Source organism: Megachile rotundata, chromosome 3, assembly GCF_050947335.1.
Source record: "Megachile rotundata isolate GNS110a chromosome 3, iyMegRotu1, whole genome shotgun sequence".
In the NCBI taxonomy this organism is placed as follows: Eukaryota; Metazoa; Arthropoda; class Insecta; order Hymenoptera; family Megachilidae; genus Megachile; species Megachile rotundata.
In genome coordinates this window covers 21,175,509-21,192,580 of record NC_134985.1, presented here as the reverse complement: position 1 = coordinate 21,192,580, position 17,072 = coordinate 21,175,509, and the positions used below count along the sequence as shown (strand labels likewise).

The 17,072-nt window shown below is 30.8% G+C and overlaps 4 protein-coding genes across 8 annotated transcripts; 3 read left to right on the top strand and 1 right to left on the bottom strand.

The window, feature by feature from the left end:
* Window positions 1–2,932: 2,932 nt before the first annotated feature.
* On the bottom strand, window positions 2,933–6,244 carry LOC100877898 (uncharacterized). 4 transcript variants are annotated; one of them, XM_012292886.2, is made up of 7 exons: window positions 6,154–6,244; window positions 4,443–4,535; window positions 4,089–4,214; window positions 3,695–4,010; window positions 3,481–3,617; window positions 3,245–3,416; window positions 2,933–3,129 (listed from the first exon to the last, which is right to left on the bottom strand). In XM_012292886.2, coding segments are annotated over exons 4-7 (525 nt in total). In that variant the 5' UTR covers window positions 3,910–4,010; window positions 4,089–4,214; window positions 4,443–4,535; window positions 6,154–6,244; the 3' UTR covers window positions 2,933–3,128. The 4 variants fall into 4 exon arrangements, with proteins under 4 accessions (XP_012148276.1, XP_012148273.1, XP_003706613.1 ...); XM_012292883.2 differs by having other exon boundaries at window positions 3,695–3,954; XM_003706565.3 differs by having other exon boundaries at window positions 3,263–3,416; window positions 3,695–3,954.
* On the top strand, window positions 4,957–6,124 carry LOC100879755 (uncharacterized). Its single transcript, XM_003706580.3, has 3 exons — window positions 4,957–5,490; window positions 5,597–5,674; window positions 5,878–6,124. Exons 1-3 carry the CDS (start codon window positions 5,324–5,326, stop codon window positions 5,933–5,935), a joined length of 303 nt encoding a protein of 100 aa, XP_003706628.2. The 5' UTR covers window positions 4,957–5,323; the 3' UTR covers window positions 5,936–6,124.
* A 72-nt stretch (window positions 6,245–6,316) lies between the features above and the next one.
* On the top strand, window positions 6,317–9,198 carry mtDNA-helicase (mitochondrial DNA helicase). Of its 2 annotated transcripts, none has more exons than XM_076530088.1 (7): window positions 6,317–7,021; window positions 7,116–7,348; window positions 7,423–8,107; window positions 8,185–8,429; window positions 8,507–8,607; window positions 8,675–8,898; window positions 8,963–9,198. In XM_076530088.1, the coding sequence occupies exons 1-7, from the start codon at window positions 6,709–6,711 to the stop codon at window positions 9,097–9,099; spliced, it is 1,938 nt and encodes a 645-aa protein (XP_076386203.1). In that variant the 5' UTR covers window positions 6,317–6,708; the 3' UTR covers window positions 9,100–9,198. The 2 variants fall into 2 exon arrangements, with proteins under 2 accessions (XP_076386203.1, XP_076386204.1); XM_076530089.1 differs by having other exon boundaries at window positions 6,755–7,021; window positions 7,136–7,348.
* A 149-nt stretch (window positions 9,199–9,347) lies between these two features.
* LOC100878123 (glycosyltransferase 25 family member) lies at window positions 9,348–12,695 on the top strand. Its single transcript, XM_003706567.3, has 10 exons — window positions 9,348–9,768; window positions 10,276–10,504; window positions 10,574–10,916; window positions 10,995–11,114; window positions 11,195–11,384; window positions 11,470–11,544; window positions 11,616–11,673; window positions 11,760–11,887; window positions 11,966–12,169; window positions 12,256–12,695. The coding sequence occupies exons 1-10, from the start codon at window positions 9,581–9,583 to the stop codon at window positions 12,431–12,433; spliced, it is 1,713 nt and encodes a 570-aa protein (XP_003706615.1). The 5' UTR covers window positions 9,348–9,580; the 3' UTR covers window positions 12,434–12,695.
* Window positions 12,696–17,072: the final 4,377 nt, after the last annotated feature.

Genomic DNA, 17,072 nt, shown 5'->3' with positions numbered 1-17,072 from the left:
GAAAACGCGCACCGCGGAACTTCTCTTTTTACTTCTTCCAGTCCCGTTGCGCTCGTGAACGCGATCCTCCGTCTTCGTCTCTTCTTCTCTCGATCTTCTTCTCGGACAACGGGAACGGCCATAACCATTCCGCCAACGCTCGTCTGACGTCACCTCGTACACTACGACTACGACCGGTAACGTCTCCTCCGTTGTTTCGCTCGGCATCGCCACTGCCATCGAAACGATCGCTTTTTCCTCTTATCCCTAAGGTAAAATGACCTGCATCGTTGTTTTTGATTGTCCAGTCCATGCTTTCGATAACTCGTTGTTTTGCAAATGCCTTAGGGAAGAGCGACTTCCGAAATCTAGGCGCTCGTTGACACTGATCTTTCGAGTCATAATTTAAAATCTGATCGTACAGACAGTTTGTAGGAAAAATAGCTGAACTAAATTTTGGAAGGTAACTAACAATTATGTGATAAAGGAAAAAGAATGCTTCGAATCCCGTCGAATTCGGAGCGCGGCGAAGCGCGCTGTATTCGTATGTAATATACGCGGCAATAAGCATCTCGAATCTCTCCCCTCTCACAGTGCCAGAGATTCCCTTTCTCTTTAGATTGTGAAACGATTTTCTATCGTGGCGCTTTAGCTTTGCGGATTTATTATATATGCAACGAGTTACGCAAATTACGACAAAGTGCAAATATTTCACATGACCTGCACCTGCATGACTCCCCTTTCTTACCCGCGATCATTTAAACCGAGCGGACGCGCGAATCTACGAACGTCTCACCGCCAATCTTTCTGATCGTCTCGTTCATTCTTTTTTCCCTCAAAAGGAATTTTAATATAAAGAAGTATTTCGATTTTAGCTCGTTTCGTTCGATCAAAGAAATGGTGCAACATGAACGAAATAAAAAATAAACTAAATTGAATGCATCGGTCAAAATAGAGAAGCTACTAAATTCTCAATGGACCACTTTGCCAAATTTTCTCGTTTTGCTTATACAATTATCATTTCTTAAAGGTACTTGCAGACATGTAAGAACATCTCTTCGTTTATTGCCATCACAACCATTTTGAAATTCAAATTGTTATTTTCTAAAAGCTTTTACGTTTGTTTAAAATACCTGTAGCTATGAAATTCTATCATCGATAACATCCAATTTAAACGTTTCGCCAGACTTAACCGATAGTGCATAATTATTTGCCAAAACGATAAAGGTGGAAAGTTTTGCACGTAAGAATTGAAATGGCGAGGGAAAAGAGGAAAACGCAGGGGATCGGTAATGTGTCAAGAGTCAAGAGTCGATCCGCGAGGTCATGAAGCGACGAGATAGAGTTCCTGTTGCATCACCGACGAGACAGATCCCCACTATCAGGACGGAAGCAGCGCAACTTATGAATGGGAGTATTCGCCCATTGGTCGGCTTCAATAGCCAATGGCTGACTGCACGCGGCCCTCTTTACGCGGTTCCGCGCAAGTTCGCCACCTAAATCACGACATCGATAAACACCGGATAAATGCAAGCTTCAACCATGCCTCCTCCTCTACAAGTCTCCCCTACTTTTTATTTCTTTTCTTCGATACTGTACACTACGTTTTGTCCGGCTATTTTGCTCGCGATTTTTCGACTGCAATCTTTTCGAAAAATAACTGCAATGCCCGATATTTTGTAATTACGAGTAGTACTCGAAGAGTTGTACAAAAATTAAGACATTTCTTTGTTTCAATAAGTTTCTAATTTTTGAAATTGTTAGACTTGGAAAAAGAAATGTACATAAGCGTGTATTCTTGCTAATTTATAAGTACAATGTTTGCGTGGTTAAGAATTTATTTCGATTCTACATGGCCATGCGAATCGATCAAGATTACCGAGTAACGTGCTTTCGAGAAAAAAAACGCGATCAATAGTCACGCGCATCTAATCTTAATACAATCAGTTATTTGCCTGTTTCGTTAATTTTCTTTTCCTTTCGTTTAATTCCGTAGGTTCTACTTTAATTATTCACGTTACAACAGACGTCGTAAAGAATTAATTATTTAATAATTCTGTTCGTTGTCTATTATTGTTTATACATTTCCTAAAACTAAATCTGTTTTTTCGATATTAAACTATTACGATTTCAAGCGTTCGGTTCTGGAGCATTAACGAACAAAATGGCGAACCGTCGTGTTCAAGATCACGCAGCGATTAAAACCAGAGCATCTCGTTTTTGAGTTACTAACTAATCAGAAAATAAAATACACCAACAAATTAGAAAACATACTCTGTGGGTCGCTTTAAAATTTTTATTGTGTAGGTAAACTGTATATTGCCTAGGATTACAGCCATGAAACTAAAATCATAAAAAATCGAAAGAACCTATCCTACTTTCATTCTGATTAAATTATTACGCGTTGCCAAATAACTTTCTTGACTTCAAATCTTCCTAATTCAATAAATTTAATAATCGTAATTATTTCCTTTCTAAATTTATGTATACGTTACAGTAATTAACGTATATATTTGGCTTTCTTAGAAGGAAGAGAGAAAAAGGAGAATTTTTAAAGGGTACAATAGATGAACACGTAGACGCTTATACTTCAGATCGATACGTATTACAATAAACGAAGAAAGATTAATTAGACTATAATTATTCGTTTTTGTGATATTTCGACTTCGTAACAACTGTACATAATCATTGAATCATTCAGTTACACGAACTGATTATATTTCAAGTTTAAATAAATTGGTCTTTTACTGATATTTATTCGGAATTAGTATAATTACTGATAAATTAAGTTTATGTATTAAATACAAAAGAAAAATGTTCATAAACTATCCTACAGGATGAAAGATCAAACTAGTAAAATGAATTAATATATTTACAAAATTGTAAATTTTTTTACTGTTCCCGACGAAATTCATTTCAACAGGATGCAGTGGGAAAGAGTATTACTATATGCTATGTTTAACAGCGCGTTTTATTGTTACTGAAATCTATTATATATCGACGATTACAAGAAACATGTACGAACCCTAAAAATCTATATAAAACATGATGTTTCTTTCAACACCAAATATTTTCTTCATTAAATATCATTTTCGAAAGTGGTAACTTTCCGAAAGTTTGTTGAAGAATTACTGGTGCCTCTCGGTTTATCTGTTGAAAATAAAAATTTATACTTTAAAAAGAAATAATTGTTTGATATATAATTCTTGATAACAATTTTGAAAACTAAGAATTTTGCTAAATAATGACTGAAATTAAATTGTACCATCCAAAATCTCTATACCGTTTCATCTGACTTGCTGCGTTTTGTGCCCATAACTCGTCGTACGTTACACGTCTTTTCTTTTCTTGTACTGGTTGTTCTACTGGTAGTTCTGTTAGTTGTTCTGTTGGAAAATCTTGTTGAAAATTGCTTCCTGTATCATCAAAGTAGCTCACTGAAAACCGAATTAAAAATCTTAATGATCATGAAATTATGTTATTTGCTTTTAGTATATTTACCATTACTATCTAAGTATGGATCAAAATTAGTCCATGATGAATCATCTTCTAATAACTTATCAGAAGGTGTAACTAATTTGCTTTGTTGATTTTCTTGATCGACATCTTCAAGGAAATTAGGACTATCGAGTACATTTCTAAATAAAAATTAAATAGTTTTGTGATAAACAGATATCGACATTATGCTTGTATTGCTATATGAAATAAATGGTACCTTTTCGAACGTTTGGCAATTATTGGGCCAAATACCTTCTGTTGACACAGGGTACCGCCATACACTATTCTTCCAAGCATGAATGATACTAGGCCTGAACTACCTACTAGTACAAGTTTCAGACGTTTTAGGCTATTAGGAATAAGAGCGTGAGCCAATACTGCAGATATTGCGGCAGCAGGAAGACCACATTTATAAATAGCCTCTGAATTCATACAATTATCTAAATCATCCAAATGGTCCAATGTAGCTTCAGGAATCTATAATTCATTAACAATTCTTGATCCTACTTCAAAACAGTTTTACGTTTTCCTTTCTACGACGACACATTAACGTTGGTAATTTGAAGTAATACATGAAAGATCTGTAATGATTTTTCATTATAATTACTTACCCATTTTTGGATAAGTTTAAGATTCTCTTGGTTTGAAATATGCATTATACACAATTTGTGCGTAACTGACTATTAAGTTATCCGGGTGATCAATGTCGGCTGGCGTTACATATAACCTCACTCCGTCTAGCAGAAAACAACAAAATTACAAATACTGCGCGCCAGTTCTGTGGTGTGTGTATATATACATATATATGTATTTCATTATACATTTACATTTATAGTATTGTAAAAACAAATAATATATATATAAACCAAAAAATTTATATGTATATAAAATGTACATATACATATACTAGTATTAAATTACGATGTAACTAATTCTATAATTAAACGAAAAATTAAAAAGCTGACCTTGATACAAATTTATCCATGTAAATCAGTACCCTGAAGTTGAGCAGTCCAAAAGAAAAACTTTGAACATTACATTATTTATAATATAAATACCTGTAATTGATAAAAATGATCATACAAATTTACTGATATTTTAATATCATGTTTATTTTCGCGCGGAAACAGCTTACAATTTATACAAAATATTTGTTAGTTTAAATATTAATAAATAAATTTTTAATAAATCAAATATATATAATTTAATCTTTCATTTACCCATAAAATTATTTAATTGGTAACTTTAGTATTTAAAATATTTATACATGTCCATATCAAATACGTATCTATTACACATGTCATATGAAACACATTTTTTCACACTTTGACGTTAATCTAATAAGTATGGAACCTACTACTACGTTATAACTTAACAAAGAAATTTCTTAGAAGCATTATTATATTCACACATGTTATATATTACAAAATCATATCATATTATGTTTATAAAATTTGTAACAAATTAATTGAAGCAGTAATTGCATGATAAGTTAATGGTTTATCTCATTTCATAATATATTTTATAAACTTAATCAGTAATAATAGTACCAATAGTAAATAGAATTAAAATTACTTCAACTAAACTTAAATATTTATTTTCCCACGCTAATCTAATAAGTTACATTAAACTTTGTATTATCTTGTAATATTTTTAAACACTTTGATGGCACATCATTTACAAAGAATTCTTTCTTGAAAATTTTCCATTCCCACTTATGAACGACATGAAAATACATATAATGACATATGTTATGTTTATAAGATGAAAAGAGGGAGTAGTGCTAACAAGGTACCATCATCTACTATAAAAGTGTCTGCTTGGGAAAAAACAAGTACCATTGAAAATGTTGTACGACATAAAAATCGATAGAGATCTTAAACTCTCTCGAGTATTATATTTGGTTTTACTGTTGATTTGTATATCTGTGCAATTAAGTATGACTTTATCAGTGCCTGTTACAGACTATGATACAACTACAATATCAACAAATAATTCAACTGATGATGATTTGTAAGAATTTTCTATTTTTTATTATCTATACTAACATATAATTTTGTTGTGTATATTAAACATAATTCAAATATATAAATTTAAGAAATGTATTTCAATTTTGTAGATATGTTATAAAAGCAGTGGTATACGAAATTGGTATTTTAACAGATGCAGATAACACAACCAATGATACTACAGAAGGGTAAATTTAAGAATGACATTTTACTATTCACTCAAATAATATTACATGATTTAAATACCACTTTAATATAACATAACTTTAACAACAAACACAACTTTATTTTTTACTTTGTGTCTGATAATTACTATTTTTGTTTGTACTGCCTAATTTTAACAATCTACGTACTTAAATTTGTACTAATGTAATTTTTATCTTTTCCACAGACAAGAAGAGGTTAAACTTTCATTTTACAATCCACCAAATACGAATAATGGATCTTAAAGATAAAAAGACGAATTCATGTGCCTCATTTCATATTATTTATTTACTTTTGTAACTTTAACGAAATGCAAATGCTGAATAAATACAATATAAGTATTAAATACTAATTATACAAATGTTTTGTCATAAAATGTTTTCAATAGACCGAATGTAATATGAAAAGAATAAACGTTCTTTAAGTAAATTTAATACTCTATTTTTTATTTAATATAACATACTTAAATATATTTATACAGATTTACTATAGATGAGTCTGTATTATACATCCTTCTTCTTTCACCATTATCATTGACTATATGGTTAGTGTCGTGATATGTATAGTTTGGAATAGTAAGAGTCGGGGGGAAGGGGTAATTTATATATATAATACTATAATATCACAGAACTACGTCCACGTGCACATGTTTCATAAGTTTTGTAAAATATCATGTAATAAGGAACGAATTTGTGTAAATAATTTTAATCTAGTGTTTGGGAAATTGTAATATTGTAGTCCAATATGTACGATATCAAATGGACATAATGAACAAAAAATAATATATACGAACACAAAATTTAAATAACTTGATAAGTAAAAATGTATTAATGTCTGTGAAATGGCATATTATTTAAAGATTGTTCTACTTTTGAACAGCTCATGTTTAAAAAATAAAGACAAAACTTGAAAGAAATGTTTCAACTTTTTATTTATTTAGAAATTTATACTTTTTTGTGTTAAAGTGAATAAAAACATAATACCAGTAATTTAAAAACGTAATTTAGAGTATGATGTTATGAATATAAATTTTTATTTGCAAAACTATAATTGTTTTAATGAGCAATTATATTCTATTTGTAAAATGTTTGTAAAATTATTTCTACAAACTTTTATTAGACAAAAGAAACAAATTAGAAATTCAATTATTAAGCATTATATTCATGTGGACAACAAAGAATCTATGCTAAATGTATCCATATCGCATGTGAAACATTGTTTCAAACAACGCTGTTTAAATGCAACAGAAGGATATGTATGCATTATAGCAGAGTGTCCAATATGTATTGATACAAAAAAAGGTGCAAAAATATATATAAATAAAACAACAGGTAGATATAACTTCTATATTAATATTATAAAAATATATATGATGATATTACATTTTAATATAAATAATTTTACTTTACTTTAAAATAATTATAGGATTTTTTATTTGTGATCAGTGTAAATATACCGGTTCATGGAATATATTGGAAAAATTTTTATCAATACAGAAATCAAGTGAGAAATCAAAAGAACTCGATATATTAAAGAAAAGTTGTCATGTAGAAGAAAATTTTCAACAAAGATGGAATGATAAAATAAAAAATTGTCAAAATGTTGCAGATATGTCTACAGAAGAATATAATAGTCTTCTCAACACTTTTTCATTTCCTGTAAGAATGCTAAAAAAATTATGCAAATTTTTATTTTAATTACAATAAAATCATAAAATCTTATTGTTTTTCAGTATGTTTTACAAAAAAATATATCAGAATTAAATTGTTTCTATGAAAAGGAAACCAATAAATTATATCTCCCACTAATAGGTTTAAAGAATTCTATAGTTGGATATAAGGTACTTACCCCTGAGCCAGGAAAGGAACAAACAATTCCTAGTTCTGGAATTAGTGGGTGTATTAAATACAAAAACAATAAGAATAAAAGTGATAACACTGCTGTGGTTGTAGGAATGGTGGATGATCTACTAGCTTTAATGTCAAAACAATTAACAAATACAATCATTTGCCTTCCTTATAATTTAAAAAATTTACCTCAACAGTTATTACCCTTTATGGAATCTTTTAAGAAATTAATTTTGTGGTTTGGAAATGATGAAACAAGCTGGCATACTGCTAGACATTTTGCAAAAAAGCTGAATGAAAAACGATGTTATTTTATTAGACCAATAGATTCACAGCCTCGGCCAAAATTAGCTGTTGAAATTGGTTATGATTTTAAAAGTATTCTTCAAAATGCTCAACCTGTGTGGCATAAAAGTATAATTACTTTTCAAGAAATTAGAGAAGATGTATTAAGTGATTTGCAAAATATTGAAAAAGTACAGGGTGTAAAATGGAAAAGATATCCAACTTTGAATCGTATACTAAAAGGTCATAGAAGAGGAGAATTTACAATATTAACAGGACCAACAGGTAACAAAATATTGTAAAGATGTTTATGAATTAAATTTTAATTTTAATATTCCTAACTACTCATCTTTCTTTGTCAGGAAGTGGTAAAACAACTTTTATGAGCGAATATTCCTTAGATTTAGCAATGCAAGGTGTTAGCACTTTATGGGGTAGTTTTGAAATAAGGAATGTACGTTTAGCAAAAACTATGCTACAACAAATGATTGGTGCTCCTTTAGATAAAAATTTAGAAGATTTTAATAGGTATGCTGATGATTTTGAGAAATTACCAATTTATTTCATGACATTTCATGGCCAACAAAATATCAAAGTAGTGATGGATGTAAGTGTACACATGAAAGCACTATTTGAATTGAATTTCTTTAATAAACTCTAAAATAGCAACGATTCATATTATAGGCGGTTGAACATGCAACATATGTTCATGACATAGCTCATGTGGTGATTGATAATGTTCAGTTTATGATGGGAACATCAGCTGATTCAAGACATATGGATAGGTACTAAAACAACAATTATTTTGAAAAACATTTTTTTCTTATATACACTAGAACAATTGTATTCTAGGTTTTGGACACAAGATAATATTATATCAAGATTTAGAAACTTTGCCACTAAAAGTAATTGTCATGTAACTGCAATAATACATCCAAGAAAAGAACGTAATGATGAAGACCTGACAACTTCTTCCATTTTTGGGAGTGCAAAAGCAAGTCAAGAAGCAGATAATGTTCTTATTATTCAAGATAAAAGACTTACCAGTGTCCGAGGCAAAAAATACTTGCAGGTAGGTGCACAAAAACAAATAATTACCAAGATTTATTTATAAAAAGCAATATATATGGTTATAGGTAGCTAAAAACAGGTATAGTGGTGATTTAGGTATTATGGTATTAGACTTTGACAAATTAAGTCTGAGCTATGCTTCAAAAATGAAGGTAAAAGAGAAAGAAAAATCTACAGTAAAGAAACCTTTGACAAGTGAACAATAAAATGACTACACTGAAAGAATATTTTGTAAAAAGTATCAAATAAATATTATGTTTTGTATATATATATGTATATACAAAATTGTATTCATATTTATATAATTATTGTTAATGTATTGCTGTAATATTTTGATATTTTAAAAGTATGAAATACCCATTCTTTGCTACTTTTATGAAATTCAAAAAAAATAAATTTTTACTGAAAAGAATTTGCAAAAGAAATAAAGGAAAAACAATATAAGAGACAGAAAGAAAATTGTTTTTTAATATTATGTTACCTCAGTGTGAAAAGAATGTGGGTATAAACAGTTTACCGCCTTATCGACTACATGCTCTCAGCGTGGGTGGTAAAATTTGATCAGGAACAGATAAAGTAATAGTCAGAATGGTGAAGATAGGAGTAGATTTATATGAAATATTCTTTGCTTCGAATGAATAAAAAAATTCGAGCGTAAAAAAGGAGTAAACCGAATCAAAAACAAAAATGAGATTAATAAATTTCGTTCACATTTCTTTAATTATTGTTACTATGTTTCTGATAATTTATGGTAAAGATTTTAAAAAGCCATCAGTGTTAATAACTATATTAGTACGCAACAAAGCGCACACATTACCGTACTTTTTAACATTCTTGGAGCAACTGAATTATCCGAAACAACGAATACATCTATGGTAAGTGTATCTAAATGTATTTAACCTTGCATTTAAATGTAACCTCACTTTCCACGTAATTGTATAAAGTGAACGTTACAGGGTATTTGATACATAAATATGTATTTTGCATATAAAGTACTTGTAATTAATTAATATCAAAAATTAAAAATAGAATCTGTCCAAATGATAATATACATAACAAATGATAACTTTCATTTTTTAAATATTTAAAAAATTAAAAATACTTTCAAACCATACTGTACAATATTTAAATGGAGTATTTTATTTATATCCTCAATTATTTTGATTTGTAAATTTTTCTAAATGTATTTTTAATTCCTTAATAAAGAAAACGTAGGTGTACCGAAATTTCCCGCTTATAACAACAATTCGAGACTGATAAAATGGAAACGATAGTTCGATAGTTGAATTGATTCGATATTTCACGTTCGTTTGAACGATTTAAATTTTCTTATAACATATTACACGTTATATATATATATGTTTTAAACGCACATTTTTAAGGATATGCAGTGATAACAATATCGATAAATCAATAGAAATATTATCAACCTGGCTAAATCGTACAGCTAAAGAATATCATGGCGTTGAAACAAGTTTTGATGAAAAATCAGTTGGGTTTGAAGATGAAAATGGAGTTGCCCATTGGTCTATGCAACGATTTTTGCATGTAATAAAATTACGCGAAGCAGCGCTCAATGCGGGCAGAAATATTTGGGCCGATTTCGTTTGGGTATGCATCATATTTTAACCATTTTTTTTATAAAAAGTTTGTTATTAATTTCTTCATACAATATTACAGATGTTAGATGCAGATGTTTTTATAACAAATCCATATACTTTAAATGAACTGATCTCAAGAAATCAGACTGCAGTTGCTCCATTACTAAAATCTGATGGCCTCTATAGCAACTTTTGGGCTGGAATGACTAATGACTATTATTATCTAAGAACAGATAAATATGAACCAATATTGTACCGGGAGGAGAAAGGATGTTTCAGTGTACCTATGATTCATAGTGCTGTTCTCATAGATTTAAGAACCCATCTTTCAGATCAATTAACATATAATCCAAAAAATTTAAATGACTATGATGGTCCCATTGATGATATTATAACTTTTGCTATTGGTGCTAAGAAGTTTGGTAAATTGGTATTCTGGTTTTAACAACTTTCATGATTTCAAGTTTCATCCAATAACACATACTTTGTTCCTATGGTAGGCATACCATTATTTATTTGCAATGCCAATGTTTATGGGTATATTATGGTTCCATTGGAAGAAAAAGAAACAATTGCAGAAGATCTGCAACGACTGATAAATATTAAAACAGAGATATTATGTGAGTTAACTCACCTATCAAAAAAGAAAGTTGACTTTAAAGCATAAAAAAACAAACAAATGGATCTGTTATGCTTTCAGCAAATAGTAATTATCTTCCACTGTCAACATATCTTGAACATTTTGTTCAGTATCCTGAGGAAGATACATTGCAGGTAGATAACATTTATATGATAAATCTTTTAAGAAGACCAGAGAGACGTGAAAGAATGTATAAATTATTTAAAGAACTTGGCATTAAAGTGGAAACTATTGATGCTGTTGATGGCAGGTAAGTTTATTTTTTATTATATTTATTTCTTGAATCAAGTTACATTTAGTAACAAAGTTATATCTTGTTGCATTTATTTTTTTAGGACGTTAAATGAGTCTGTTTTAAATACGCTAGGAGTTAAAATGATGCCGGAATATGCGGACCCTTATCATCACCGGTAAGCATAATAAAAGGTGAATGTATGTATTGAATCATTAATAATAATAATGATAAAGAAAATTATTGTAGACCAATGACTATGGGGGAAATTGGTTGTTTCTTAAGTCATTACATTATCTGGAACGAGGTAATTACGAAATTTAGGAAACTATACAAATCTGTTTTAATCTTTAAAATGTTTTATTTTGAATAATACTATTGAAATATTATTAGGTGATCGAGAATAATTTAAAAAGTGTTATAGTATTAGAAGATGACGTTCGATTTGAACCGTTTTTTCGGCAAAAAGTAAATTACATATTAACAGAACTAAATAACTTTCAACTTGAATGGGATTTAATGTAAGTGATGCATGTTTATGAAGTGTATGATATAACTTTAATTTTAGTACGAAAAATTAATGTACTACCGTATATTAGTTACTTGGGAAGGAAAAGATTGGTAGAAAATGAGGAATCTTGGATCGATGGATCGAAATATTTGGTAAATGCTGCATACAGTTACTGGACATTAGGTTATATTTTATCGGCGAGAGGAGCAAAAAAACTCGTAGAAGCAACGCCGTTAAAAAAACTGGTACCCGTCGATGAATATATCCCCATATTGGCAGATGTTCACCCGAGGTAAATGAAATCAGTTTTAACATTGTGAAAGATTTTATTATATTTATTAGTTATGTTAATTACCGAAGTTATTATTTTTTGTACAGGAATGACTGGAAAGCACATTATCCAAACCGTAATTTAATCATCTTTTCTGCAAATCCTTTATTAATTTATCCTACCCATTATACTGGAGAACAGGGATATGTCAGTGATACAGAAGACTCTACTATTGTATCTAACTCTCAGAATATAGACGAGCCAAAACAACGAGAAGACTTATGAGTGCCATAATAATTGAAAATCTATAGAAGAAATATATCTAAATAATCTTCGTAGTAATAAAACATAAAAGCATTTAATTTCCATGACAAACATGACTGCCATTTATATTTGTGCTATAAAAGTATATATTAATTATATAAGAAATTGTATAAATGTAAAAAAAAAACTATTTTACATATTCTTTTTATAATTTGTTTATATGTGTACTGATGTTAACATTAGATTGAATATACGTATAAATATGTCGGAGAACGAAAGATAATGTTTAACATAATTAGCCCCAACCCTTTTTTTTTCTCTCTTTTTAATTATTTTCAGAACGTTACAGAATTTCTGTTGGAATAGATTCTTCGCGCTTGAGAGGTAAACATCGACTGACCACCGTCCGCCGTTCCGTTCTCTCGTCGCTTATCGCGTATAATCCGGCACGAATAAATTTACCCCGTGTTGTTGTGCTTGGGCGCGCACTCGCTCCACAACACTGGCGCGCTCAGTCTCCGACATACTAATAAAATCAACTATATTATTTGAATTAAACGGGAAACGATACACGTGGCGCCGTCCAGTGGCAGTGCAGAAAACTAATGAAACTGCAGTTTCAAAAACGTGTAGTTCACCCTGTTCGCCGGAGAGATGGCGCTTGTTCTATTTTGGTTGATGACGTCACTTCTTAAAAAAACCGCGCGTAAAACATTCAAAAAATACGAAACTATTAGGTGTTCAAAATAGTTCGCGCACTATACTGAGTCACTTCGGTAATAAGTAATTACAAAAAATTACATAAGAAAAAATATGAATACAATAATTCGTAGATAATTTACAAGATATTCGCGCGAGAAAATTATGAAAATAATGAATTACAATAATTAATATAACAATGAGTTACAATAAAACATATCGTAATATATTAATTGACAATCATTTTGCAACATACCTGCTAGAGTAAGTTAATAAAAACGATGAATTCGAATAGTTACAATAATAATTTTATAAATAAGTAACTAAAAAATGATTAATTACAGTAAAATATATCGTAATATATTAATTAAAAATCATTTTGCAACATATGTGCAAAAGTAAGTTAAAAAAAATAATAAATTAATTTAATTACAACAATAAATTTGTTAATAAACAACCGAAAAATATAAAATTATACAAAAATTAACATTAGAATAATGATACAACATGCAATCATAGTGGCTGCACGCTATTGGTCGATTACATGATGTCTAATTGGTTACTGTAAATCACGAATCAGTCCAAGAGATCGAATTAGATCGATCGGTGGACCATTACGATGTCTAATTGGCTGTTGTCAACTACCAATAACTCTCACAGTAGAGGGAGGTCAGACGCTCTCAGTTTTATTTTGGAAGTCGAGGAGGTCGGATAGCACCTGTCAACACTTACCGGTACGAGTCAAGGCTTCACTTATCCGATACTGTGCTTGTCCCCGGGTTACCTAGAGTACTACTACTAGTCTTTAGTGTGCTTTAACAAATATTTTTTAATAAATACGTGGGTGTATTAATAAAATTTATGGTGTAATTCTACAAGTGTCAGTGATTTTAACAGTGTGTTTCCTGCATGCATATACGGATATATAAGTGTACCTAGTGTGCTAATACTAGTATTTAGTGTGCTTTAACAAATATTTTTTAATAAATACGTGGGTGTATTAATAAAATTTATGGTGTAATTCTACAAGTGTCAGTGATTTTACTAGTGTGTTTTCTTAATTGATTATGCACGTGTATACGGGTTTATTAGTGTGTTTTATGGCGCAGTTATTTAAATGTTTTATTAATTTTTTAGTGTTTTAATGTATTTTGTGAAGTGATTATTTAAGTGTTTTTACAAATTGTTAGTGGTTATTAGTGCACTTTATGTAATGGTTATTTAAGTGTATTGGCATAGTGTTACTGGTGCTTTAGTGTAATTTATGCAATGATTATTTGAATGATTTGACATAGTGTTACTGGTGCTTTAGTGTATTTTATGCAATGATTATTTAAATGATTTGACATATTGTTACTGGTGCTGTAGTATATTTAGTGGAGTGGTTATTTAAATATTTTAACAAATTGTTATGAGTGTTTTAATGTGAATTATGGAATGATTATTTAAATGTTTTGGCATACTTGTACTGGTGTTTTAATGTGTTTTACAATGTAGTTATCTATTTATTTTAGTATAAATTTACAAACGTTTTAACATGTGGCATGCAATAATTATTCAAGTGCATTGACATACTTTTTCGAATATTTTATAATTTTTTACTGAGTGACTATACGTTTTGATACACGTTTGCAAATTTATTACCAATTTTTGTAACGTAGTTGTATGTAGTTTTGCATGCATGCTTATCAAAGTTACAAAAACTAATCGAAATGCAAATTGATAGACAGTTACTAAATTGTTGTCCTGCTATGATTACAGAAGGTCACTCTGCCAATCCAATGGTCAAACTTCCAATCCAATGGTCAACCTGCCAAATCCAAACGTTGCCAAAGCAGTCCAAAGCAGTCCAAACCAATCCAAAGCAATCCAAAGCAGTCCGAAGCAGCACGAATCTCTGATGCTTTACCGGTAAAGCGATCGCAGTGGCGCAAGTCAGCGATCGGTGAGTCGCATGCTTTACGATTCCTCCGGTTCCCATCATGTCGTAGGACGAATGGTCCGAAGCGACACGGGAACTGGTTGTATTTTTTATTTTTGAGCGAGCATAGTGACCACGACTGTACGATCGTGCAAAATTCGTACAAACTGTTTATTATATTTATTAGATCAGGTCAGGGTTTTCTTGTACATCGCGTTTTAACTTCTTTGCAATTTAAAATTAAAATTAGTACATAGAAGTCGGATGACCCTCCGATTTCACAGTAGTTGTCGAGTCATTTTTATAAAGTTATAGAGTCACTTTCAATTTTTACGTACGCGTGAACATTTTTTAAATGAATATGTACAAGAAAGTATCGCGAGAAACAGATTTTGATATCAAAGTTATTTACGAATGTTTGAGTCATTTAGAAATTTACTTTGATATTACAAATCTGTTAAAAATGAAACAACCGATATACTTAGATTTTTGCAAAGTGATCTTCCATTTTCCATTTTGAAAATTTTTTAAAGTTAGAGTCAATTTTTGCTGGAAGACACTTTATTAGCATGTTTCTAATCACGTTTTTTAGCTCAGGATTTTCAGCACACATGAAGAAAACTGGTAGGTCAAAATACATGTGGCCGTGTTCATTTTTATGCTCTATACTCATGCGCGTGCTTAGATGCTACTCGCATGGGTTAGGGCAGGTGGACACGGTTTAGTTTTAAGATGTTTGGCGATCGACAAATTGACAGTGAATTATCGACACAAGTTACACGTGTGTGTGTGGTTAGGTCGTGGACCTTGTGTCGATTAAACTATAGATTTATTTTTTAAATTTTGCAAAATTTTATTTATGCATACAAAATGCAAGTAGAGTCATTTGAAAATGCATACAAAATGCAAGTAGAGTCATTTAAAAATTTTATAAAGTTACTAAGTTAAAAATTGTATTTCATAGTTTAAATTATTACATGTACATATTGCATTGGATATTCGAAAGAGTACGAAAATGAAATATGTTAAGTTCACTGTCGATTGTCGATCGATTTCAGCAAAAAGGTATGAACTTAGAGTGTGAATGTAGTATTGAACTCGGGTGTCGGAGACGTCCCGGGACGTACTCCCTAGGATTAGGCTTTTTTGCACCCGGGTGGTATGTGTGAGAACCGTGGAGTGTGTTTTTGTGAGAATGGACTTTGCAATTTTTTAAATATAGCGATAGGCAGGCAGGTAGCTTACTTCTGGTGTGAATGAGTTAGTTTTAAGTAGGTAGGGCCAGAGCAAGCTTTCACGTTTCTCTGTCCTCCTCTCTCACACGTGAGATGCTTGCATCTGGGGGGTTCACGAAAAATCGAGAAGAGAAAAATATTAAATATGAATTTATTTAATATTCTCTTGAACTCGATTGTTCGTTCAGGCCAGGCCTTTTAGTTTGTAAGTCGCAGTCGGGTTCTAGATCCGACTGCAAAAATGAAGTATAAAGTGAAGTGAAGTGCAGTGAAATAAAATATTCTGCTCGGACATTCTTTTACGGACAGCGCATTCTAAGAATCGCTGGTCGTATTTTTGTTTTGAGTAATTATTTTTCTTATCAAAGTAACTTATATTACATAAAATTTCGACTTTGTTATCGATCGAAATAAATGGATAGTATTGCAATTTTATTTTTAATAAAACTGTCTGCTATCTGTTTATGGAGATTGATAGCGAAATTGAGAATTTATGTAATTGAAAACTAAGAATGTCCGAGTTACCGTAAAATTTCGCGAGTGATTTTTGTGAGGCTTTGCCGAAGAGAGAAGAGGCTATATGCCGAAGAGCCCCGGCAAAAGTTGCCAAAGAAGAGGGGAACTATTAATGGCTGTCCATCTTAGGATGGACAGTCATTTGTCACTATGCTCGCTATTATTTTATTGTATTTTACATGTGCTTTTTGAACGATACGAAATGTATCGTCACGTTTTGCTCGAATTTTTACGAGCACAGCCACTCGCGATTTTATTTGTATCCCTTCGCGATTCGAGATTTTTATGC